At 41.0% G+C, this 27,784-nt stretch overlaps 2 protein-coding genes across 2 annotated transcripts in view; one reads left to right on the top strand and one right to left on the bottom strand.

Annotated features, from left to right (window-relative positions):
* The window catches only part of Ank2 (ankyrin 2), a 457,187-nt gene that overhangs the window by 233,952 nt on the left and 195,451 nt on the right, over window positions 1-27,784 (bottom strand). The window lies entirely within an intron of this gene.
* LOC125341397 (60S ribosomal protein L29-like) lies at window positions 15,330-16,073 on the top strand. The gene is made up of 2 exons (XM_048333425.1): window positions 15,330-15,411; window positions 15,665-16,073. The coding sequence occupies exons 1-2, from the start codon at window positions 15,338-15,340 to the stop codon at window positions 16,071-16,073; spliced, it is 483 nt and encodes a 160-aa protein (XP_048189382.1). The 5' UTR covers window positions 15,330-15,337.

Raw genomic sequence — 27,784 nt, forward strand, 5'->3', positions numbered from 1 at the left:
GGAGCAAAGTACTGATCAGAAAGCCTTCTGCAGAATTCAATGAGAAGGACTTGCAAAAAACAAGATTGTTTTTATTTTCTACTTAATCCCATACAGAATACACTTTTTAGTTTAATAAGTACAAATATGCACATGAATTTTGAAGTCTTGATTAAAATGCAACCAAGATTGATGACATGATAGTTAATCATAGCAGCAACTGGCAACAATTTATGGAGTAAATGTTGACTTAGTTTCCTTTTTCTGTTTCACATATTTTATTAGAGCCAATTACTTGTACAAGGGACAGGTTTTTGTAAAATTGCTTACTTTATTTTTTTAAGTAGTTGTACAAAAGGACTTCATTTCAACACGTCAATTTGTGTATACAATGTTTGCTGGTTAATGTCACCTCTGTCATCATGTCCTACAGAAGGAAAGTTCATTTTGACATATCTAACCACATAAAAATACCTTGATCAGATTCACCCCCTCCATCACTCTCTTTAATTCCTTTCTTTTTCAAATTTATTCATAAAATATTGACTTTTAATAGATTATTTGCCAAGAAATCCTATAAAAATAAGTTACTGCAATTACAACAAAAACAAACTTAAACTTAAATAGTTTACTCTCAAATATACTATTTAATCTATTATCATAGTACTTAAATTTATGTCATCTGTGAAGGGTATTCTGGAGGTAAAGAAATTGAAGTGATGGTAGATTGAATGATTTATTATCATCTCTGTAATTGATACAAAACCAGGAAATCATATTTACTCTTATACTCAAGGACAAAGCCCAAGTCTACTATCCCATAGTTATATGTGACTAAAGAAGGTCCATAAGTTGTTGTGTTTCCATTCTTGTGATGTTGAAAGAATAACATCTAGTGTATAATACTAATTATTGGGATTAGACAGTGCATTAATGTCTGACACAGTGCCCCATGGGTACTTCTTAAAATGTACTTCATAAATTATCTTTTTTTTTTGAAAATACAAATCCTAACATTTTAAATAGTATAAAGTGTCTATGTGGTTCTGGTGAATGCCACAGTGGTTGGAAAGAATCTTATGTTTGAAGTCACTTTTTAGAACTAATTCTTAAAAGCTTATGAGAACTGTGGCAAGTCATTTAGCATTTCCTTGGTCACCTTTCTCAATGTTAAAATTCTAGATTCTAACACAAGACCTAGAGGTTTGGAAAATTTAAAAATGGACATATACTATATTAAGTTATAGCTTAATATAGACTAGAAAATATCTTCTTATTACTTTAAAAAAGCCAGATCGACATATATTTTGAGCAAACAAGTACAAATTAGTCTGTTCCAACTAATATTAATCTTGGTCCATTTTACTTGCTAGACCATTAGCGCTAAACTTAATGGTCCATTTGCATATTTTCATTCGAGCTCAACGTAATATACAGAGATGCAATAGATATTTAATGTATAACATAAGCTTAAATATTAACTATCTATACTTTAGCCTATAGAAGTGGGACATATTGTTTTTAAATACATTCTGGTTTTAATTAGGTTGAAATTAGGCCATTTTGTAGACTAATAGTTGTTTTTAAATAACTCGCAATACTGGCAGTATGAGCATTATAGTCAAACATGAAAACATGATTCAAGTTTACAAATACCTAACATTGATTTTAAATGTTTTATGGAATGCAAAGTAATAAGAGAAATATCATTTTCATCAATAGCCAGTTTACCCAAATAACACTAACGTACAAATATGAGACTACTTAACTGCTCATATCTGTAATCCTAGCTGTTCAAGAGGCTGAGGTCTGAGTGTAGAGGTTCAAAGCCAGTTCAGACAGGAAAGTCCATGAGGACTCTTATCTCAACTAACCACTAAAAGCAGAGAAGTGGAGCTGTGGCTCAAGTGGTACAGCACTTGCCTTGAGCAAAAATTTCTAGGGACAGTGCCCAGGGTTTGAGTGGAAGCCTAAGGACCAGCACAAAAATAAAATAATCCTTTCAAACTGAATGTAGGCATGATTTCACAAACTTTTTTTGTCTGCATTAGGGCAGATCTAGTCAGAATTTAAAAAATAAATATGTTATTTGTCAAGAAGCTTTGTATAAACATATGAAAATGATGTACAATGCATTCAGTCCTCCCTGAAAAATGGCATCAATATTAAAAAAGAAGATGATAATTTCTGGAGATGGGCAATCTACAATGCCACTAGGAGACAATCATTCTTTCTTGCTTCTTCCTGACCTACCATTCTAAATTCCTTAAGACATAAGAATGAGGTATATTTATCCTCCATCAAGCCAAATTTGAAAATTGGGTCAAGCACGTTTATGTATCTAATGGGATAGGGAGAAATTGTCCAAAAACAAAATTATATATAGCTTAAAAGCACATCCACTCTTCCACCAAGTATTTTTTTTGTGTGTGCTGCATAAATATCTATGTTATACCACATGCCCTACAGTAGGAATGGAAGGAGAGAAATACATGCATATGCAAAGAGAAGAAAAGGACTGGGGACAAACAGAGCTATGCTTCATTCCCCTAATTTACTCTAGCTCCAGACTAATGGTGTCCAAACGTGAGCATCAGATGGTCTGGTCATAGGCTCACACTACTAACCAATGATCTTGCCGAATGGAAGGGAGGAGCAAGGAAAGAGTGATGACTGAGACTTCTCAACAATCACTGGCACGTTTCCATTTTAGCAAACATAATTTTTTAGGTGTAATGAAATACAGGAAAGGGGTAAAAAGCATCAAATTAGATATAGAAACAAAGCACAGTAGGGTCAAGAAGACTGCTAGGTGTACCCACGGTTCTCCAGATAGGCAAAGTCGCTAGGTCACAATGAGGTGTCAAACAAGTCCACCCAGGAAATAATATGCTATGCTTCAGAGAACAAAAGATTTTAAAAAGAGATATAAACACAGTTAAGTGTTTTACTGAATAATATTTACTTAGAGGATTAGAAACAGAACTGCAGGAGCTATGAAGAAGCAACCCAACTTCCGCGGGGGGGCGGGGGGGGGGCCGGGAACTAAGAAGACTTTTGATACTATAGAAAAATTAATTCAACCTTGAAAAACCAAGGCCTGAAAAAGGTCAAACAGTATTACAATTTTTCCAGTGGGAAAATCATTATTTACTAATAATTATATTTGCATATAGATCATCATGTGATGTACCAGTGGAGAAATAAGTAGTGAAACTGCAATGTGGTGAATCCCTATGCAGTAAGATTGCAATTCAATGTAGATCCTTGAGCATCTTTCAAAAATAAAAACAACCAAAGAAAATGTCCCCAAAATGCAAAGATAAACATGTCTTTTATGGAGGAATGAGAAAGTGTATGGATTACTCAGCATATGGTCCCTGGTGAATCACTAATCCCCGAGCTATGTTTAACAACAGCTTGTGTACAAACCACTATTTTTAATGCTCTGCTAATACAATATACCATTTATCACCTTCTGAATTTATCCAGTGACCTACTTTGTTAATTAAAACATTCACAGCAAACTCCTTCGTTTATAAATCCAGATTACTGACTGAATGAGTATTTCATTATCATCAACTTGGATGTAAAGGGGGGGATGCAATATTTTCAGAGAGAGAAAAAGAAAGATAACCATTCATTAACTTGATGTAAAGGGAATTGATGTTTCCTTCTTTTGCTTCTGAAAAGTGAATTATAGGAATAACGATAGAAAAAAAAAGGAAATTGAATTTTAAATAGGCAGAAGCACAGCCCCACTGCCACCCAGAATCCACAGTGTGTTTTCACATAGAACAGGCCCATCCTTCCAGGAGGGGTAAAATAAAATTAAAAATTATAAAAAAAAAAAAAAAAACATTGCCTACATCCTATGGTGTCTTCCTAACCAGAGATCTATCTCACTCATACACTTGTGTATGGGTGCAAGCAGACAATCTAGTAGTAAAGATGATCAGGAAGAGGAAAATACCTGCACCCTCCAACCATAAATCAACCCCTTCCTTCAATGACAGGTGCTCAGGGTGTCAACTGGGAGGGATCCAGCACCTGACTGGAAGACTGAATACACTGAATTTGGGGACTAGGAGGGGCGGGGAGAGGAAAAGAAAACCAAAACCAAGTGCACGCATCATTTGGCTTCGCTTGATCAAAACCAAGGAAATTCACCCAGCACCGACATCTCCATCCTATGCAGCAAAATTTAGGCACGAGCCCTAGGCTAACACACAGAACTTGGAAATGGTGCAGGGGGAAGGATGGAGACCGGGAGGGGGAGGAGAAAGTTGACAGTTTCAGAGACACAGGGACAGAGAGAGAGAGAGAGAGGAGAGAGAGAGAGAGAGAGAGGAGAGAGAGAGAGGAGAGAGGAGAGAGGAGAGAGAGAGAGAGAGAGGAGAGAGAGAGAGAGAGTTAAAAGAATACTAGGCATACCTTTCTTTTCCGTTCCATACGATCTCTGGGGATTTTCGTGTTTTTTCCTCTCTCTCTCCAGATTTTTTTCTTTTTCATCCAATTCAGCCTCTCGAACTTTTTTAATAGAAGCAGCAGCGTGAGCCATTTTTTCCCTCCCCACCCAGCGGAGATTAGCAGAAGCAGTTGCAAGGATCAGTTTCCACACCTCCAGCGAGCAATACAGGTGATAAGAGCTCTAAGGGAGAGTGTGATCTTCCCCCAACAGAGCAATGGATGCAGGCCAGGATGCGATCACGAAATAATCCAATCCGCCCCTTCCGAGCTAGGTCATTCTCTGGCTCCAGCCTCTGCAGTACCCATCATTCACTCCCAGGAACCTGGATCCTAATCCGAGCGCCCGGGCCGCGCACACCTGCAGGCGTCCAGGCATAGGTATGTGCCCACAGTGGGAAGCCCGTTCCCTCGGGAAGGCGGAGCCCGAGACTTAGGCAGTCGGGTGGACCCAAGTGCAGACGTCCATCCTACTAGTTGGAGGAGGGGGAAAAAATCCTTCCTTAGACACTCCTCACCCAGTTGGATGGGTCTCTGGGGACTCCTCCAGACAGTCTGTGTCTTCTAATGGGAGCCAGGGAGAAGCCACCTCCGTGGATCGACCAGGGGTGGGAGCGGACCGCCTCTTCCTACCACACCTCTATGCAGGCGGAGAAGAAAATGGTGCAGTCTCGCTGAAGGGTTTGGTGCTGCTGCTGCTGCTACCGCCCCTGGCTACGGAGCTGCACTTGACACGAATACTTGCCTTTTAAATCTCAGCCCTTCTCCCCTTCTCCCAGATGCATTAAAGGAAAAGAAACCACGCCAGCCGCCAGCCAGAGCAATGCAGCTGGTTGGGAGTTGCACCGTGCCACTTGGGTGGCGAGGTTGGGGTGAGCAGATGAGGGAAGGGCTGGGAGGAGCCAGGCAGCCCGGGGTGGTTTACAGACCCCACGTGAGGCTGCTTTAAGAGGCTAAAGAATCCAGGAGAGCTGCTATGTGCTGGGGAGCATGGGGTATAATCCGGGCTCAGGGAGATTTTCTTGGGAGTAAGAGGAGGGGTTCAACAAAAAGGCGGGGCGGGGGAGGAGGGATAAGGGAGGAGGTAGAGAAAGAAATACCACACAGGTCTCTTAGATGCCTCTGCAACTACCAAAGGCATTTGATAAATGCAATCCACCATAAAATAAAATAAATATGGGAAAGCAAGGTGACAAAACAAAGCAAAGATTTTGGATGTTTCTGTAAGAATAATCCAGTAGGAAGATGGAATGGAAGACATGAGATACAACCTCAGAGTCAGGAAGATGAAGTTCTCCATAGAAGTCCAAAGGAACACACTGCTACATTGTCAGACCTCTTACCACAATTTTATCAAGAGACAAAGTACTACCAGGAATGGTACTCACTTTTTGCACTCTTAGTGGGAGACAGTCATAAAACTGTGTGTGACCATGAAACCCCCCCTGCTCCCATGCCCATCTTTGTATTTTAGGAGAAAATCTTTGACTGCTACAATAATTGCAAGTTAAATCGATACCAAGATTCAACATCACTCCTGTTGTTAGAATGAAAAAAAAAAAAAAAAGGCCAGGCACCAGTGGGTCACGCCTATAATCGTAGCTGCACAAGAGACTGAGATCTCAGAATCATAGTTTGAAGCCACTCAGGCAGGAAAATCCATGAGACTCTTATCTCCAATTAATCATCAATAAGCTGGATGTGGAGCTGTGGTTCCAGCGGTAGAACATCAGCCTTGAGTGAAGAAGTTAAGGAACCCCACACAAGCACACAAGCCTTGAGTTCATGCCCCAATATCAGCACTCCCAAAAAAAGAAATATTAAAGGTAGTCTTGTAGAAAATGATATTTTTAGGTAAAGGAAAAACATAAAGTCATATTTCCTATACCACATGAAGATAGTAAAATAGTAATTCTCTTTGGGCAGAAAATCCTACATGTTTTAGTTTATCTAACATAATTTACCATTTTTCTTTCTCCCCTTCGCTGAGAAGAAAGCAGGAGGATCAGACAAATGTCCCTCAAACAAGCAGAATGCATTCTGTGGTATTCAGAGACCTTAGCACTTCATCCGATTCCAAAGATGGCCACAAGAGAGAATAAACACCAGGATGGCACAAGCCAGCATTAAACCCGTGATATGACAGGCTAGAAGTCAGTGAACAAATAGAAGGGAAAGAGAGAGACATCATTTCTCTTATGTACAGAGAATGGTACCCCTTTCGAATGTAAACAACTGGGAATTAATATTCCAAACCAACCAAAAATGTCAACCTTATTATTATCTCCATCCTCCTAACTTCCTCCTCCAGGAAGTCTTTTTTGCATATTGACATGGAAACCACAACTAGCTGCTGGGTATTGGTGGCTCACACCTATAATTCTAGCCACTCAGGAGGCTGAGATCTGAGGACTGAGGTGCAAAGACAACTCTGTCAGTAAAGTCTGTGAGACTCTCATCTCCAATGAACCACCAAGAAGCAGGCAGTGGAGCTGCTGATCAAGTGGTAGAGCACTAGCTTTGAGCTAAAAAGCTCAGAGACACTGACCAGGCCCTGAGTGGAAGCCTCAGGACTGGCACGTACACAAAAAAATTAATTAATGAGAAAAGAAAAAATAAAGAAATGCACTCTAGTCCTTGTGTGTTGTGAGCTTTGGGGGGATTGCTCCCTCTGGCTAGCCAGAGTGGCCATTATGTGCCACCAGTGTAACACTATCACGTGTCGTCCTCACAGGCACGCCTAAGAGAAGCAATGCCTGTGGTGCCATAGTCATCATTAACCAAGGTGTGCTCTGGGAGGCAGCAGGGCTGGAGCACTGGCTGTTCTCCTCACCATCTGGCATTTCCTTTTCCTCTAGATAGTTTTATATAATTTTTTAAATGTTTATAACAAGAAGTCTTACTTGATTCGTGCATGATAGTCTTTTAGCTTAATAAGATGTTCCAACGAAAGGCAGCTGAGGTTCCTAGTGGGTGTGTGCCTATGCGTGTGTGCATGAATGCATGAGTGTACGTGAATGTGCATGTGTGTGTGTTAGGGAAGGTGACTGAGGATTCTTTCCAAACAAGCCTTTCTGTCTTCTCCCTGGAGGATCTGCTTATAACATCTCACAGAAGCCTTCCCCCTTGCAATTTTCTCCATAGGAAAATAAATAATCACCATCACAACCAAGAGAAGCAAGTGAGCAATTCCTGTTGTAAACACACACACGGACACACACAAAATAAACATTTGTCTATTGCCTTAGCTCTTTAAAAGTGCAATATAAACTGACTTGTAAAATTAGACAGTGTCAATTTAATTATGTCCTCCAATGCCAGGAATATTTCACATTTTCTAAACTTCATTAAGTATAACCAAAAATAAATTATTAGACACGGTTAACAGTCTTAATCTCCAGGATTCTGTTTGCTTTTACACATTGTCTCATGAAGAAAGACAAAGAACCAGAAGTTATTTAGATATTCATCCAACCAACTTAACTATCACACAAAGAACTGTATTTGATAAACCTTTGAAAACAATAATGACACTGCTTTCTGTGTATTTTCTCATAACGTCTTTGGAGATGACACAGAGAAATATTTGTATTTTTACAGATGAGGCAACAATCCTGATTGTTTTCTTATGGACAGCTTGGGTGCTGAAGAACCTACTCAAAAAGTCCCCCTGCCCCCCCCAAAAAAAAGAACTGGATTCTACTATTCAGTGCATAAAACTGAACATCTCAGACAACTAGTATGAATACTTTTTAAAAAGTGATCACAGGTCCATTTCTTGAGTGTTATTCTCCTTCATCTTATCGTCAATTAAGATCTTGTTCCCATAGGAGCTGCAGAGCAGCAGCCGCTAATCACTCTCAAGACCTTGAGCCAGATCACACATCCCTACACAGTGATAGCTTTTGTCTTCCTACAGCTAACTTCTTCTCAAGAGTGGGCTCTTGAGAAACGGATCTTAAACCCCTCCCTTCTTGTACACAGGTGCTGCTTACTTTTTCCTATGATCCCAGAAACACACACACACACACACCCCAAATATCTCAGTACCAAATAGGAAAGCACAGCACACACTCACCGGCTGCCCTCTGCACAGACAGGGCACCAGGGTCCAGTCCCAGGAGCTCACAGCCATTTAAACGAGGTGGACACTACATGAAAAGGAATCGTCCCATCACGCGTCCAGGAGAGATTTAATACTGGCTGAGTTCGGAATTTGTAACCAAAGCTGACTCCTTCCACAAAGTACCTTGATCAACAATAGGTAAAGCTTGCATCTGCCTTCAAGGGTGAAGAACTCACTATCATTTACAATTAAAACCTGAGAACCAGGATGGAGATACTGCCCTTCCAATAGGGCATGCTTCATTATAAGACAGGCGAAAACTGGCCATTCGCTGTCCTTACTGGTCAGCACTCCATTGATCAGAATCCAAAGAAATTCCTCTGCAGACCTCAGACATCAGTCAAAGCAGCATTAGAAAACAACTGAGCTAGCCATATGCAACTGAATTCTCCCTCTCGCTCTCAGCCCCACCCAGGAAAAGCATCTCTACAATGGAACAGCATATATTATCCCTCCACTACACACTGAGTGTGGGTGGTAAGTGGCAGGGGGGGGGGAGCAATCGAACTGCATGGGAGTAAAAACATCACCTAACTAGAACTTCAACAACAAATGTGCTCTCTTGAGCTGGCTGAGAGCCAAGAGTTCATTCTTATCAAGTGCATGGCGTTAACCTGTATTTGAGATTTTGTGCCTTTTCTGAGAATCACGAACTATCTGAATAAAACAAAGCAAACTGAATGTGTAGCGCCAATGGAATATTGCCTTCCATTTGTTTCTGAAGCCAACTTCACAAGCCAATTTGAGAGGGTACAATTGCCAAAGCGGTGCTTGCTCATAATACAATAGATATGACTTTTCTTTGGGTAATAATGTTTCTGATTCAGTTAAAAATCACAAATACCCCAAGGTATTACCTTCCTTCCAAGTGAAATAAGCAAGGATTCACAGTTTCAAGACAACACAGGCGGTGGCCAGAGGCTGATATGAAGAAGTAGGAGCCAGCTCAAGCCCTGGTCCCCATTTCTTTCCTTTTGAAACTAGCTCTAAACATTTTGAAATTTCATAGAAATTGTACTACCTGGTCACAATAGCAAGGAGACAAGGAGCTACAAGCTTTCTCCTGGAGGCCTCCTGGTAGAAAAGCGATGAAGCCATACAAAGTGTAGGTCATATGTAGTTCTACTCTGCTACCACATGCTTCCTTCTATGAAGTCTGTAAGGAGGATCTGGGGCAGGGGTGGGACAAGGACATAGAGAAGAGCAAGTTTGAAATTTGCCATTCAGAAGGAAAAGAGGTTTCTAGCCAGGTGATGGTGGCTCATGCCAACAAGCCAAGCTACCCAGAAGGCTAGGTAGACAAACCAAAGACACTTATCTACAATTAACCAGCAGAAAACCAGAGGTGGAGGTGTGGCCTAAATGGTATAGCTCCAGCCTTGAACACAAAAATCCAAGTGTGCACACACACACACACACACACAAACACACACGTGCTCCGCTTTCTAGACACAGCCTATAAATCCCCATAGCTCCACTCCACCGATAACCTGTCCTAAACTCCCTTTCAGCCATCCCCAAAGCTCTAACCCCAGAAAACATCAAGTATGCCACAGCCTAGCTTCTGGAAAGAAGAGGAGCTGTATTGGCTCATGGTGAGCAACTTCTAACAAAATAATCCCTCTTTACTACAGCTTTTCATTCACTTCTAGGCTGAGTTTTGACAAGAAATACAGAAACAAGTTCACTTATAAACTAGAAAACTCTCCACAATACAATATTTTCCCCTTTTTCTTTTAATGTTAGGCTTCAGGAGTAAAGACTCACCATTTTCCTTTTAAAATATTCCTTGTTTAAAAGAAAAAGTTTCCCCTGATCACCCATCTCACTGCTGTAGAGATTCTACAGCAGTGCGAATGGAATACAGTTCTAGAAGACCTACTAGGAACCAGTTGTAAAGACTTAGTATCTCCACCATACAGCTGAAAATGCAGCCTTCGCTGGTTATTTCAGACTTCCTAAGACATCATGATCGCTCTATAATCTCCAGCAATTAGAACTGCTAATATTCAGATCTTGAACAGAAAGCTGTTTGGAACTTTAAATGCCTGGTCTCAAGTTTCAAAAGACTTATAAATATCTTCAAATGTCTCCTCAGGACTTCTCTCTTCCCATAAATGACGGTCTATTCTATGGCTCACAATTATTTTTTCCCCCAGAAAATGTACTAGCTTTGGATAAGAAGCCTCATAGTCTACAAAATGATTTAAACATTAACTTCAATGTATATGGAAGATTTCCCACTGTGTTTTCAGAGGTACATATGAAATGTTCTTTTGGTTTGTAACAGCTTTCCATAAGAGCTCTGGTGTGTGTTTCTTTTTTTCTTTTCTTTTAATTTGGTTGGTTGTGGGGCTTAAATTCAGGGCCTAGGCATTGTCCCTGAGCCTTTTTTTTTGTCAAGGCTAGCACTCTACTACTTGGAGCCACAGCTCCATTTCCAGTTTTGGATAGTTTGACATGTCTTACATTATTTGCAAAAGATTTTCTTTGCACTGTTGGAAAAAACAGCTCTCTTATTTTCATTATCTACCGATCGATCAATCAATCTATGTATTTATATATTGTGCTGATACTGAGTCTTGAACTCAGGGCTTAAACACTGTCCTGTAGCTTTTTCACTCAAGGTGGCTCTCTACCACTTGAGTCACAGGTCTACTTCTGGCTTTTTGATGGTTTAAAATTGGAAATTAGAATCTCTCAACTCCCTTGCCTGGACTGGCTTCAAACTGCAGTCTCTAGATCTCAGTCTCCTGAGTAGCAAGGAGGCTGAGTTCTGAGGATCGCAATTCAAATCCAGCCTAGGCAGGAAAGTCCCCAAGACTCTCTTCTTGCATTAACTACCAGAAAACCAAAAGCAAAGCTGTGGTTCAAGTGGTAGTGTGCTACCTATCCTTGAGCACAAAAACTCAGTGATAGTGTCCAGGTCCTGGGTTCAAGCCCCATGAACAATCAAAAACAACAACAAAAACCCTATTGGAAGGCATTTCTTATTTATTGTTTAAGCATGCCCCGTATTTTCTATAAATACAAGGACCAAAGTATAAAGTTAAATGAAGTTTCTTTTTTTTTTTTTTTTTTTTTTTTTTGCCAGTCCTGGGCCTTGGACTCAGGGCCTGAGCACTGTCCCTGGCTCCTTTTTGCTCAAGGCTAGCACTCTGCCACTTGAGTCACAGCGCCACCTCTGGCCATTTTCTGTATATGTGGTGCTGGGGAATGGAACCCAGGGTTTCAAGTATACGAAGCAAGCGCTCTTGCACTAGGCCATATCCCCAGCCCCTGAAGTTTCTTTTGGAAATTATGTTTTCAGTGAAAGGCATATTTGGTCTTATACTGTAACATGGTGTTGATTTCACTTCTAAACCAGATCAATACTCAAAATGCAAGCACCTGCATGCAAAACGTGTTTTTCCAGCCATTAAGAATCAGGCTATTTAAACAACATTACTACCCAAAATATCAGATGAAATATCAATAACATCTTAAAAAGCTGACATTATTAAACAAAATTATTAAACAAAAGTGAAAGAAAATGGAATGAGAGGAGACACGCTAGCAGAGAGATTGCAATAGCAAACGAACTTTCATTTTGAAAATTTCCTGAGTAAAAGGGCAGAAGCCAATGTCTATACAAGATGCATAATCCACCTTCCATAACCACCTGACCCTGCAGAAAAGATGCCTGCATGCTGGCCTTGAGCATTTTGCTCAAGGCTAGTTCTCTACCACTTGAGCCACAGCTCCACTTTCTGCTTTTGGATAGTTAATTTGATTGAGGAGTCTCAAGGGCTTTCTTGCCCAGGCTGGCTTTGAATCACAATCCTCAGATCTCAGCCTCCTGAGTAACTAAGATTACAGACATTAACCACCAGAACTCTGCTTAATTCTTTATTTTTAGTGAACATAAAACACTTGTGCAGTTTTACTTGTAACCAGTAAATCTGATACAATTAATATCTCAATGTAGGTAGAAAGTAATAGATCTTCATAGAAGATTAAACCCTTGAGAATGCAAAAATATCACCGAATCTAATAGGTATGTTTGAGGTAAAGAAAAGAATACAAACAAATTTCTTATCATAAACTGTAAATTTTTACATGAATAACGAATTTGATGGTTTGGTGAAGTAAAAATATCAGTAGAATTCTTTGCTATGTTTTTAAATCCAGAGACTCAATAACCTTTTATTCCCATGTCTTCTCAAAAAATAAATCAGTATTTTCCCTCTAATTTATTGGAAAACAGAGCCAACACTCTGTCTGCCTATACAAAGTGTATCTTTTTCCCCTGTGGAAAAAACAAACCTTAGGTAGAAACCTTAGTTAGAACAGCAGTTTTGATATTGTCGTGAAGTAAAATCTCTGTATAGTGGAAAGTCTTAAATTTGGGTTTTGAATCTTACCTTGTGTTGGGCAAATCGCCTAGCCTCTGCTGGCTGCTATCACCTTTTCCATAAATGAGTGCACTAGCCATGCCAACCAAGCAAATAATAGCACAGGTAAAACATCTAGTAGGTGTTCCGCTATCTATTTACTATTGTCCTGACAAAGAAACATATATGTAAAAGGGGTAGGAGAAAAATTCACAAGACTGGAACTCCATAAAGGAAGTAAGCGTAAGATAAACTCCCCAGCTGGGCACTCACACCTGTAATCCTAGCTACTCTGGAGGCTGAGATCTGAGGCTCACCATTTAAAGCCAGCCTGGGCACACAAATCTGGGAAACTCTTATCTCCAATTAACCAGCAAAGCACCAGAAGTATAGATATGGTCAAGTGGTAGAATATCAGCCTTGAGTGAATAAAAACGAAAGGATAGTGCCCTGGCCCTGAGTTCAAGCCCCAGTATCAGCACCTAAAAAAGGAGGAGGAGGAGGAGGGGAGGGGAGGGGAGGGGGGAGGGGGAGGGGGAGGAGGGGGGAGGGGGAGGGGGAGGAGGGAGGGGGAGGGGGGGGAGGAGGAGGAGGAGGAGGAGGAGGAGGAGGAGGAGGAGGAGGAGGAGGAGGAGGAGGAGGAGGAGGAGGAGAGGAGGAGGAGGAAAAAGAAAAGAGAAGAAATAGACACTCCCCAAAATAGTGTGTATGGGAAGAGAATGTTATTCCTTTTGAACAATCAACATCACGAATAAGGTCACATTTCTTTAGTCCATTAGATCAACTCTAACAACTAACACTATAGAAGGTCTGTAAAATGAGTGGACAGTACATGCCCATGAGAAACCAGGCCTATAAGCTCTTCATAGCCACATGACTTTAATGACTTCAGTATCACACAGTAAGACTGTCTCACACAAAATAAAGGATGATGTCACAAAGGCTTTGTTTTGAGTAGAAAAAAAAAACTAAAACAAGAAAACAATCACCATTTGCCTTCCAAATAGGCATAATTCCAAATGGAATTCTGTAGTAAGTTCTTTTACAAATAGATTGTTACCAAAGCAAAGTGACAAGCAGGCGCAGGAGATAGAATTTTTTTTCAGTCTCATAATTGATCTTTAAAATCCGCAAAGGGCAGAAGTTGGCCCAGTTACAGGGATAAATATAGGAATACACAGTCTACCAGCCTATTCATTTGACAAATGTACAAAAGATTGTGAAGAAAGCCTATCAAAAGAAATATACTTTTTTAAATCCATAAGATTGAGACAAAATGCCACCTCTTCCCTAAATAAAATGAAAACAAAGAAACATATAATAAAACCACAAGATGGTTAGAATTACACCTACCACTGCAAAGGAAGGAGAAAATCCAGGAATAGGAACTTTCATAACTCAGATTGTTTCCCCTGCCGTGTCAGCATTAGGACTTTGATAGAAGGACGAATATTTACAAGTATTCCCAGGAAAAGCTGACTGTCAGTTTGGAAGAGCATTTTTGGATGGGACCAAGCAGAGAATTTCCATTATCTTCCACATCTCCGTGGACCTTCCAATATAACAGTACTGGTCCCTTTCTACTTAGACAAGGTCCTGCATCTCTCCCTCACATAAGTGAAACTTTGCTACTAAGGAAAGATGTGAAAGCCACAGAAATAAAATTACATGCATTGATTATCATGTGTGTTCTTAGAAATTAATGGAAGTTGGTAGCCCTCTGCTGGAGGAAAGACAAAAATCTAGTGGCTCCAAAGTACAATTTGGAGAAACTGACTTCCATAAGGCTTACAGGACTACTTTAATGCTTGCTACAGATCCTTTATGTTTCTCTTTAGCAGAAGACAGAAAAGATCTTCTCTGTCAAGTCATATAATACAACATTAAGCTATTAGACTGAATGTTAGCAAATTATAAGTAAAAATACTATAGAATATTTTGGGGACGGGGTTTACATATGTGAATGAGTGTATTTCTAGAGATCAAACCCAGGTCTTTGTACATACTAAGCAAGTGCTCTTCTAGCTGCATTCTATACACAGACAGATATGTGTATACGCATATACACACACAAACAAACAAATATACAATCCCTCTCTGTTCATCAAAATAGTATGAAGTCTATTTGTTGTAATGAATTTTTGAAAAAAAAATACTAAGACACAAAATAATCTTTTCTTTTTAAAAAAAATTATTGTCAAGTTGATGTACAGAACCCTGGATACTGTATATATGTGTATTAGAACTAGGGAAGTGAAAGGAAATATCAAAATCGAGAGACAAAGGATAAAAAGACAAACGACTCCCAAAGCAACACTTAGAAAACCATTTGGTGTAAACCAACTGCACAACTCATTGGGGGAGAGGCTGCCTGCAGGCTGGCAGTTCAGACATGGCCGAGTCCAAGAAGCACACCACGCACAACCAGTCCCGGAAATGGCACAGAAATTGCATCAAGAAACCCAGATCACGGGCTAGGGATATGGGCTAGTGGCAAGAGCGCTTGCCTCCTATACTTGAAGCCCTGGGTTCGATTCCCCAGCACCACATATACAGAAAATGGCCAGAAGTGGCGCTGTGACTCAAGTGGCAGAGTGCTAGCCTTGAGCAAAAAGAAGCCAGGGACAGTGCTCAGGCCCTGAGTCCAAGGCCCAGGACTGGCAAAAAAAAAAAAAATAAATAAAAAACAACAACAACAACAACAACAAAAGAAACACAGATCACAAAGATACGAATCTTTAAAGGGGGTGGACCCCAAGTTCCTGCGGAACATGCGTTTTGCTAAGAAGCACAACAAGAAGGTCTTTAAGAAGATGAAGGCGAACAAGGCCAAGGCCGTGAGCACGCAGGCCGAGGCCATCAAGACGCTGGTGAAGCCCAAAGTCGTGAGCAACAAATGCAAACTCCCGGAGCAGCCCGCCCGCAAGCTGCAGCACCTCGCCTTCATTGCCCACCCCAAGCTCGGGAAGCGCATTTGCGCCTACATGGCCAAGGGTCACAGGCTCGCCACGCCGAAGGCCAGGGCCCAGGCCAAGGCCAAGGCCCAGGCTGCAGCTGCAGCTCTAGCTACCACTCCAGCTCAGACCCAGGCCGCAGCCCCTAAGGGTGCTCAGGCCGCAATTCCTTAAGGTGCCCAGGCTGCAGCCCATAAGGGAGCCCAGGGTCCCGTGAAGGCCCCACAGTGAAGACCCACATCTGCCCGCGCGAGACGGTGGACTGCTGTGGCTCCCTGGCCACTGTCTGTGGGGGGCCGGTGGCCTCTGTGGGTTCTACCAATAAACCTGAGGCAGGGGGCTGGGGATATAGCCTAGTGGCAAGAGTGCCTGCCTCGGATACACGAGGCCCTAGGTTCGATTCCCCAGCACCACATATACAGAAAACGGCCAGAAGTGGTGCTGTGGCTCAAGTGGCAGAGTGCTAGCCTTGAGCGGGAAGAAGCCAGGGACAGTGCTCAGGCCCTGAGTCCAAGGCCCAGGACTGGCCAAAAAAAAAACCAAAAAACCTGAGGCAGGATCTGGTCCAAAAACAGAAACAAACCTCATACTGACATGTACTACACTGACTTTTGACTCATTTCAAGAATTGCCATTAAAACATCCCTAGTGTCCTTTCCTTTTTTCTTTTTCTAATGGTACTGTAGTGTTGAACTCAGGGTCTTGGGTTTGCTAGGCAAGTTCTCCACGATTTGAATCCAAACCTCCAGCCCCTATTTTTGCTTTATTTTATTTTTCACGTACAGGCTTACTTTTTTTTGGGGGGGGGGGGGGCAGTCCTGGGGCTTGGACTCAGGGCCTGAGCACTGTCCCTGGCTTCTTTTTGCTCAAGGCTAGCACTCTGCCACTTGAGCCACAGAGCCACTTCTGGCCATTTTCTGTATATGTGGTGCTGGGGAATTGAACCCAGGGCCTCCAAGCACTCTTGCCACTAGGCCATATCCCCAGCCCCAGGCTTACATTTTTGTCCATACCTAGCTTCAGACAACCATCCTCCTGCCCCTGCCTCCTCTTTGCTGGAATTAAATGTGTGTGCCACCACATTGGGCTCAAATGTTTTAGATGGAGTCTCAGTAACTTTCCCATGCTGATCTGAAACTGAATACTTCTATTTCTACTTTCCACATCTGTATTTTTTTCAAAAAAAAAAAAAGTTGTCACTTAAATGTTTCAGTCTTGGGAAACACTATTTTTTAAATGGTGAATGTTTTATACACTGAAATCAATCAAATTTAACTCAGTCATTTAAGCATTCATTTCTGTGCATTAATTGCCTTTTTTTCTTATATGGCATTTATGGGGAAAAAATAATAAAAGAAAGAGGTTGAAAATTTTTCCATGCATTTTGACATAAGCCGCATCATGATATGCAAGTTCCATTTTAATGCCAATTTTATTCCATATTCTGGATAAAAATTAAGTTGCAAAAACATTGCCCATGACTTTTGTACACTAAGAATAAATAAAAATTGTAATCATATGAAGTGAATGAACTTTTTGAAATATTTGTGGGCAGGGCATGCTGGGAAATATTGTTCAGTGACAGTATATATACTGATTTTTCATAAAGGTAATAAATTAGGGAACATAGTAAGGGAGGAACGTGATTCTAGAAGAACACTACAAAATTAAACCATATTGTATTAGGTGTTTGTTTTTTTTATTTTGTTTCCTGCCTGCCATATTTTTTCTCTGGACCTAAATAAAAAAAGAAAATCCACATGAGTATGGAGGGATAAGACTTGAGAGAGTGGAGGGATATAAAACACAAAGTAGTTCCAGGATCCACACAAAGGGAAAAAGAAGAAAGAGAATGTCCAAGGAATTCTGTCATATTATGAAGTTCAGTTCATTCTAAGTATGTGGTTCAAGACACCTGGAAATCACTTATTAAAGCTCCTGGTGGCCTTCTGTGATCCAATTCAATGTCATTCATCTCCTTTGACCTTTAATACTCCTCTCACATTGAACATTTTCTTTTCTTTTGAAACTTTCTCAATTCTAGAGCTCACGTTTCTCTTAGTGTTACCCTTCACCTTTTTAGACTCCTTTCCATTAGAATTCAAATGATCAAAACAGCTCTGGGGCTCTCTCTTCTCTCAATTCTGATAACTTTTACTTTCACATCCATGCCAAACATGGATCTCTATGTCTATCTCTGCCTACCTGGCGCTTCCATCTAGATGTCCTGTGGCTGTTGCTAAATGTTCCCTCCCAATGATGTTTCTTCTCTAAACAGCCTCATTCATGTGAATAGAGACCCATTTCAATGAGTAAAACCCCCAACCTGGGAATGGGCCAATCTATCCCTGAGCCATGTCAATTTTCCTACCAAAATGTGTCTTTTCGGGGCTGGGGATATGCTTGCCTGTATACATGAGGCCCTGGGTTGGATTCCCCAGCACCACATATACAGAAAATGGCCGGAAGGGGCACTGTGGCTCAAGTGGCAGAGTGCCTGCCTTGAGCAAAAAGAAGCCAGGGACAGTGCTCAGGCCCTGAGTCCAAGCCCCAGGACTGGCCAAAAAAAAAAAAAAAAAAAAAAATGTGTCTTTTCATCTGCACCCACCACCACGGCCTCCTATCAAGTCTAAACCAACAGATCTCCATCGACTCCCCCAGCTACTCCAACTCCCCTCCATTCCTCTGTGGTTATCAGTGTTTCAACTTCAGAAATGCCTAAGCAATTTTGTCAATTAGCAAAAAAGCACAGCATAAGCCCGGAGCATCCTAAGGAAGAATTGTCAGGAGTGGGGGTAATCTGTTAACAAGCATGCTTACAGTAGGAAGGGGCACAATAGGACATACATTTCTGAACCACTGAAAAGTTATGTTGTAAAGGTTGATATGATTTTGGCATAGGTCTAGAAGGTTATAGCTGATATGGATTGGATTGTGATTTTTTTCATATTCTAATTTGAGATGTTATATGTATAGGACATTTTCTTGCAATTCTGTTTTAACTAGGATGTTTAATTAGAATATTAGTTTTAAAGCTATTTCAAATGACACTGAAAAAATCTGTAGAATGTAGTTTTCCCAAGTGACATCCTTTCATTTGTTGTTTACATATTTTAATATGATTTTATTGTTATTAAGGTATTGTACAGAGGGGTTTGCCTACATATTTTTGGAATGTACTTTCTGAGATCCAAGATCTAGATTCTGAGTAAAAGCTAAGGTAAAGACCTGGAGCTTTTTCTCTTCCACATTGAAGGCTCTGGAAATAACCATCCCTCCCCTGCGGTGGTCTCGGGTCTGCATAACAATGCCAAGCAAAACAGAGAACACAGCTAGTTTTGGATTATTTGATTAGCATAACTTCTGTTTCCCTCAGGGACTTTTTTCTGTCCTGGTCTCAACTTCCATCTGCAGATGCTGCTTTCATGTTTTGTCAGTCTCATGTCAACGTGTAAATGACTTAACCTATGACTTGTCTACGTTGGATTATTGTGCAGCCATTAAAATGTTTACAGTGGGAAACGTTGGAAAAACAAAAAAAAGAAATGCCTAAGCAATTCTGATGAATTCACAGAATTCTGTTCTGATGAACAACAATTCCAAAGCCTATGTGCTCCGCTTCTCTTTCTTTGCCTCCCCTCCCCCCTTTCTTTGCTCCCCTCTCCTGATCATAAGGGAATGACTCTGGTCTTTCTTGCTTCAGGATTGGCTTGTGTGACTCTATCTGCCTGGGATGCTCATCTCCTACACAGAGAAATGCATGCGTGTGTGTGCTTTGCTGCTGACTAAGAAAAGCTAGAAGAATGCTGATGGTAACAAATGCTCTCCGCTGTCCAGTCAGCACCACTGCGGAGTAGAATTTGACCCTGCCCTTGGAGTCCATATTGAATTTCCTGGAGACACTAAGGATATTTTGCTTTCATAGTAGAAGAAATAGTATCTTTGCATTTCATCAAATCTTGCTTTTTAGCACTACAAATGCAATTTTTAAAAAAAGAAAAGGAAAATGTAGCTGGGCACTGTTGGCTCACATCTGTAATTCCAGCTACTCAGGCAGCTGAGAGCTGAGGATCCAGGTTTAAAGCCAGCCCAGGCAGGAAAGTCCATGAGACATCTGTGTCTGATGAACTGCCCAAAAATCAGAAATGGAGTTGTGGCAGCAGAAAAGCTCAAGGACAGTGTTGAGGCCATGACTGACAAGTCTATGACTGACAAAACAAAACAAAAGCAAAAGCAAAAAAACCCACTATCATTATAATCCATTTATGCAGATGTAGTTCAGAAGAAATGCCTCACTGTGTTATCGGTAGTTATCTCTAGAATTTGGAAAATGTCTTTTTTCCTCATACCAGGTCTTGAACCCAAGGCCTCTCATTTGCTTGAGTTGCTTGCTTACTCTCAGCTGATATTCAACCATTTGAGCCATGCCTCCAGTCTGGTATTTTGCTAGGTAATTAAAGATGGAGTCTCTCTAGCTTTTCTGCCCACTGTCTTTGAACTGTGCTCTTTTGATCTCAGCCTCCTGAACAGCTGGGATTACAGAGGTGAGACACTGGCACCCAACTTTTCTTTTGTTTTTAATTAACTAGGGTCCCTAGTTTTTTATTAGGGTTTATTCCTTATTTTGTGCAGTTGTATAGATTTTGATCAATTCATAGTATCATGGATACACTACAGGATCACACAAAATAGCTTCACCACCCTAGCTTGCCAGCATAGTGTAGGTAGAATAGGAGTGATCAAAGAGAACATTCTCGGGGGCTGGGGATATAGCCTAGTGGCAAGAGTGCCTGCCTCGGATACACGAGGCCCTAGGTTCGATTCCCCAGCACCACATATACAGAAAACGGCCAGAAGCGGCGCTGTGGCTCAAGTGGCAGAGTGCTAGCCTTGAGCAAAAAGAAGCCAGGGACAGTGCTCGGGCCCTGAGTCCAAGGCCCAGGACTGGCCAAAAAAAAAAAGAGAGAACATTCTCCACCGGTGAAAGCAATCAGTTTCGCAGCATTGTCAGTGGTGTTTGTGTAGGTTTATTATTGATACTGTGGAACAAGTTAAGGAAGTTCCTCTACATTGCTAATTTACTTTGGCTTTTTTAATAGAAAATAGGTGTTAGGAACTGAAGGTGCAGTTTAGCACTTGACTAGCATGCCAGTGACCCCGGCTTTGATCTTATGCATCAACTAAAACAACAATTTAGAAAGTATTAGAGTTTGTCAAACATTTTTCCTACATTTACTTATATGACCATATGATTTTTTTCTTCATCCTATTGATGTAATAATGGGTTACCTTAAATGACTTTCAAGCATTGAAGCAGTCTTCTATATTCAGAATAAGTCTCACATGATAATAGTGTATAACACAGCTTTTGCTATTTTGGATTTTTTTCTTGAGCTAATGATTAACCCAAATTTGAAAATTAGCTTGGTAGAAGCTAACACAATTGCTGTGAATATCTGCAGTGTTCTGATTTCTCTACAGGCATTTCCATCTATTCTCCTGATTATTGAAAATTAATACCCTTCAGGCCAAACAAGATTGTTTCTGATAGCCTTGGAAACTATTACTATTGGTTTGGCCCAAGGCACATGCTAAAATACCAAAACATAAAATGTAATGAGTAGATGTAGAAAGATGGAATTTAAACCCAGATTTACAACAGTAGAGTGGGGAGGGCTGGCCTTGCAGAAACCTATTTGCATGTACAGTGTAACAAAGTTGGCTCAAAGTTGGAAAGCAATAATAATACAAGGATAATAATAGTTGGGCACATGCTTGTACATGGATCACTAAGCTGCATCCCTAGCATCATTAGAAGACAAATGTGGCTGTGTAATTATATGATAAACAACAGGAGATTTAAAAGGATTACTGGTAAACTTCAGGAGCATCATTAAAGACAAAGCATACAAAGTCCACTTTCCTCATTGGCTGACCACACAGAGCTGCAAGATACAAGGACCCTGGGTTCCTGGCCTCAGATTCCTGACTCTGGGATATCTTGAACCAGCCTCACATCATCTTTGTGTTTATTTCATCTCAGAGAGAAATGTTCTTCTATCTCATTTAAAACACTGTTACTTTGAGGTCTCATTGGCTCCAGTGACCAATCAATTATTTGCCCAGTCAATGAATCCTAACAGATAAAGGGGACCTGGAGCCTATTTGCATAAAGAACTCATTCAAAGGGAAGAAGGAGCAAGCCATAAGCAGAGTCATCTTGTGACCAGGTCCTTTTGGCAAGCCAAAAAAGGGCAGCTGCCAGGCCAGGCATTCAGTGCCTGGTCAACAGCCCAGTGCTCATGTGAAGTCTTGGGGGTTGATCTTTGAGAGGTGAGTAAGTCAAGAAAAGGAGTTAGGGCTGGGAATATGGTCTAATGGCAAGAGTGCTTGCCTCATATACATGAAGCCCTAGGTTCGATTCCCCAGCACCACATATATAGAAAAATGGCCAGAAGTGGTGCTGTGGCTCAAGTGGCAGAAAAAGAAGCCAGGGACAGTGCTCAGGCCCTGAGTCCAAGGCCCAGGACTGGCCAAAAAAAAAAAAAAAAAAAAAAAAGGAGTTAAATATTTTCTCCCAAGAATTAGTGTTTTGTCCCAAAGACTAGACTAGTTTCTGTGAGAGCTGGTTGTTATATAGGTAGTTTTTCCTGCCTAGCTCCCTCACATCCTCGTCTATCTAAGATGTTGACATTTTTTTTTAATCCTTCCTTGCCTACAACAAACTCTACATGTACAGGGAGGGGTGGTTAGAAATACTGAAGACAAAATTTAGCAGTATGAATTTCCATGCCTAATCCAAAACCTGTCTTGACCAATCCAGATATTTGCCGTTCTCCTATTCATATGCTGAAGAATTTAACTTTCCACAGAAGGATTTGTTAATATAGGCAGAAATTCATGATGCCTGCTAATTAGTTCTATTCTTGACTCTTTCCTGGCCTTCAGAGAAAGAAATTCCTCTTTCCCACTACGGAGGACAACAACAGAATAATAGAAAGAAAGAATAAATAGAACTGATAGACCACGATGTAGTGTGAGATTTGAATACTTCTTGTGTTCATGTAGGATACAAATTACAAGGCGAGACTCTTGGACACCCTAAATCATTGTTAAAATGGCTTCAATTAAATGTGTATACTCTCTTAATTTTCATTTATATTAACATAATTTCAGAGAGCCGGACAACCTAATCAAAACAGAAAGCTACGAGAAAGAAAGGCACAAAGGGAGGGGGGTGGAAAGGTGATACAATAAAGATATTTCCAAGGGCCAACACGGCAGAAAGAGAAAAGCCAGAGAGAAGTCCCTTCTCCCAGCACTTGAAAGCCAGTAGAAATCTGTGCATTTCCTCTATGCAACATTCCTGAGCAACACATCACCCAGAAAAACAACCTCACAACCTCTCTACCACACCGGTGAACCCCAAGGTTTAGGAAGGCAATTCCCACCTCCCATTGTGGAAGGCCTAACATCCCCTTGCACTGTCCCCGGCACTGGCTGGGGTGTGGTTGTTCCCTCATTTTCTACTACAGTTTGGAGCTAGCCTTGACGCTACTCTCCAAAGGTACCACTAGAGGGCAGTCGTGCTGCAGCGTGCATCCCAGCCACACCCTAAATGCAAAACCAGAACAAAACAAAAACCCTGAACTAAGCTGACAAAACACTATTTTTTGGCAACACATAAATAAATGCACACAACTCTAGCTATACTACTTGGAATTCAGGGTAAAGGTAAGTTTTTGCTGGAGAAGAAATGGAATCTGGGTGTGTTTCAATTAAACATGCCTAGCCATCTCAAATGTACTACATGGTTATCTGGATTGTGAAGGCTCTATCCCCAAACTTATCAAGTTGTACACTACAGTAAATATTCACATTAAAAGCTGCTAGTAAAAGAAGAGAATGAAAAGATAACTGAAATCCACTGCTGCTTTAACTTGCACAGGAGCCATAAACTTCTCTTTATTGCAGTAAATTCCTCCCGGCCCTCTTTAGTACTGGAAATAATTGTTTTGAATCTATAACCAAAGATCTCCCTTTAGATAAATGCCTAGATTTTTAGGCCTTATTATACCAACATGGTTCCCTTGAGACTGGCTCTTTTCTAATGGCTTAAGTCTTTGTCTCTGAGATATGTTGGTAAGAAAGGTCATTATTTATTTATGAATCTGGTGCTTAAGCAAAACACCACTCCTCATTTGTTGTGTTTTTTTTTTAACTGCCCTTTCTTTCCTTTCCTCCTCCCTCCTCTTCAAAGGAAAGGAAAGAAGAGAACATAATAAGAGAGAGGAAGAAGGGAGGAGAATTAAAAAAACAGAAGCAGAATTCAGACCTGGTTTGTTTGTTTGTTGGACACAAGGTTTCACTGTGTAGCCTCAAATTCTGTTCACAGCCCAGAGTAGCCTGAAGTGGTGATTTTCCAGCTTCTACGTCTCAAGTGCTGAGATTACAGGTGTGTACTACCACTCCCAGCCATCGTGGGCTGCTTCAATAAATGTGTCAGCTCTACTGCACAATGAACAGATTTTCAAATAGGAAATTACTTCTTGCAGAAAAAAAATGAACTTTGGATTTGAAATGGGTAATTAGGGCACATGTTTGTGCTACAGCAAATGCGCAATAATCTGAAGTATTTTCTGAAGCTGCTAAAAGTATCCTGTAGAGTGCCACAAAACAACAAGTTACTTGTACAACACATCCCAAATTATCATAGATTAAGATGAAGATAATACATGCACAATAATTGGATATTATCAGCTCTATAAATCCACAAATCATGACTATAAGAAATTTAAAATATCTTATTTTCATAAAATAGCTCTGAAGCACAATGAAGTAGACAGACTTGAGGTCAAATGAAATACTGTTTAATCTCTACTCCTACATTTTCATCTAGTCTCTTTAACTCTCAGATAATTTACCACCTTCCAAATGTGTGTGTGTGTGTGCGCGCGCACGTGCATGCTGGTACTAGGATTTGAACTCAGGACATGGGTGCTGTCCCTTAGATTTATTTGTTCAAGGCCAAAGCTCTACTATGTAAGCCTCAGCCCCACTTCTAGCATTTTGGTAATTAACTGAAGATAAGAATCTCACAGATTTTCTTGCCGGGTCTGGCATCAAATGTTGATCCTCAGATCTCAGTCTCCTGAGTAGTTAGAATTACATTTATGAGCCACTGGTACTCAACTTAAATTGTCAATTTTTTAGATTATTTTAGATAATGATTCTGGGGTTTGAACTCAGAGCCTGGGTACTGTCCCTTAGCATTTTTGCTCAAGAGTAGTGCTCTGCCAGCTGAGCCAAAGCTCCACTTCTGACTTTTATTGGTAGATAATTAGAGGTAAGAATCTCAGACTTTCCTGTCCAGGCTGGCTTTGAACCATGACCCTCAGTTCTCAACCTCTTGGGTAGCAAGGACTATAGGTGTGATCCACCAGTACCCAGAAAATTATCAGTTTTTAGTAGCATATGTTTATATGGTGGGAAGTTGTGGCGGGGATAGAATTTCTTATTCTGGGGAAGGGAAAAACTTCTTTAAATATTTTTTGTCCAGTCCTGGGGCTTGAACTCAGGGCCTGAGCACTGTCTCTGGCTTCTTTTTGCTCAAGGCTAGCACTCTGCCACTTGAGCCACAGCGCCACTTCTGAAGAATCGAACACAGGGCTTCATGTACACAAGGCAAGCACTCTTGTCACTAGGCCATATTCTCAGCACTGGGAAAAACTTCTTATTCCACTTGCCATGTCACCAATAAGAGAATATAACATACCAGAGAAATGAGAAATGATCATTAAAATAACAACTGCCCTTATTCACTAACCACAGAGTCCAGATGCACAATATTCTATCCATTTTACACTTGCTACTTTAATTGTGACAATAATAGGGGATACACATACACACACACACACACACACACACACACACACACACACACACACACACACACAAAGACTGTAGAATTAAGTTTCTCCAAGTCAAATGGAAGAATCCTCCATGAAGAGGCTAAGATTCAGAGCCTAGTGATCAGCTAGGAGGCTGAGGTCACACAGCTACTCGCTGGCATAATCCATCTCTGTAGCCCAGTGCTTCTCAAACTGAAGTTGGAGGATACAGGAGTCGGCTGTTGATGCACATATAGCTCCTGCTTCCCTGGCTCTGATGCTCTGCATCTCCCAGGCTCCCAGGAGAGGGGCTTGCTGCTGGTGCGTGGCCATTTGAATTAGCAAGGGCCTGGATCTATGCCTGCCCAAGAGCCCAGGAATACACTTTCTCTGCCTGCTTATCACACTCTGAGCCTCACAGTAAATGAATTCTGGGTGGTATTAAGTGCTAAGATGTACGTTTGCTATCTTGTGTGTGGATTGCAATTCTGTAGCCAAGTACCTTTCTAAATAAACCTAACTTTCACCCCTCATTTACATTGCTCCTCATGACCACATTTAAAAAATAACTTGGAGCACATGCAGTGCACAATTTAAGGAACCTCAGATATTTTTTTAAAAACAAACAATATTTGGAACAGAAACATATGAAATTATTCCATAAGGAAAACTCACAGCCAACACGCAGCTTCACATGGATTAATTTTGTTTTGACCTACCATCCTGCCATCTATAATCAGAAATCATTAAGTTTTATACAGGACCAAGCTGGCATGTGGCGGAGCTGTGGTTAAAACCAGACATGAGAAACAGACTACCAAGAACAGATCCTTTCATTCTAAAGTTTTCAACAACTTTCACCACCATTTATGTCAGCACATTCTCGTCTAAAAGTGGAAATGTCCATCTCAGAGTGTGGAAATAACAGGTACTTGATAATGTTACCTAATATTATTAAAAATGAATTTGAGCATCCAGTCACCAGTGGCTTACACTTAAAATCCTAGCTACTCAGGAGACTGAAATCCAAGGATCACAGTTCTAAGGCAGCCCAGGCAGGAACGTCTGTGAGAATCTTATCTGTAATTAGGCACCAAAAAAAGAAAAAGCCAGAAGTAGCACTGTGGCTTAAGTGGTAGAGGACTAGCCTTAAGCAAAAAGCAAAGGAGCAATGCCTCAGTTCAAAGTCCAGTACTAACAAAAGAAAAAGAAAGGAAAGAAGGAAGGAAGGAAGGAAGGAAGGAAGGAAGGAAGGAAGGAAGGAAGGAAGGAAGGAAGGAAGGAAGGAAGGAAAGAAGGAAGGGAGGGAGGGAGGGAGGGAGGGAGGGAGGGAGGGAGGGAGGGAGGGAGGGAGGGGCAGCAAATACATAAAGGAAATTGATTAATATTACAGTTATTAATGTTTTTCTAATCTAGAATTCAAAGCTCTCTGGAATTACAATTATTTTCTCTTTTATAGCTTTACAAGAGTATTAAGGGAAGCCCAAAATTTCAGGCTGTGCGGGACTCAGTATCAATAAAGTGCTAAAGATGACTGATAAGCAATATTTTTTTAAGCAGCAGGCGCAATCTGTGCTGAGGTACTGTGGCCAAGCTCATACTTTCTAGTGCAGTTCAAAGCCAACCAGAATCTGGACCATGTTGCTCAGTTTGCCTAGAAAGCAGGTGGAATTTTTAAATTCATTCTTTCTCTCTGCACCACCCCCCCTTTCTGAGACCCTCCACCTTTTGTCACCAATACATCATTAATATAATTATATTAATAATTATCTAGCAGGCCTGCATTGTCTTTGATTGTCGTACATTAGATGGATAGTTGGATCCTGTCTGCCATTGTTCTAGCTCAGTCAAATGCCTAATGCAGTCAAACAGGTTAGCTAAGTGGAGTGACAGGGCCCAGCTTCTATATGATTGATCTAAAGGGGGCGCCTTGTGCTCAGCTCCAAACCATTGTATTGAAGCGGGGCTCCAGTGGCTCATGCCTGTAATCTAGTT

Source organism: Perognathus longimembris, chromosome 24 (genome assembly GCF_023159225.1).
Source record: "Perognathus longimembris pacificus isolate PPM17 chromosome 24, ASM2315922v1, whole genome shotgun sequence".
NCBI classification, from domain to species: domain Eukaryota; kingdom Metazoa; phylum Chordata; class Mammalia; order Rodentia; family Heteromyidae; genus Perognathus; species Perognathus longimembris.

Coding starts and splice junctions, on each gene's coding strand:
- LOC125341397 (XM_048333425.1), top strand. CDS start 15,338: ATGGCCGAGTCCAAGAAGCACACCACGCACAACCAGTCCCGGAAATGG. Junction 15,412..15,664: donor AATTGCATCAAGAAACCCAG/ATCACGGGCTAG, acceptor AAAGAAACACAG/ATCACAAAGATACGAATCTT.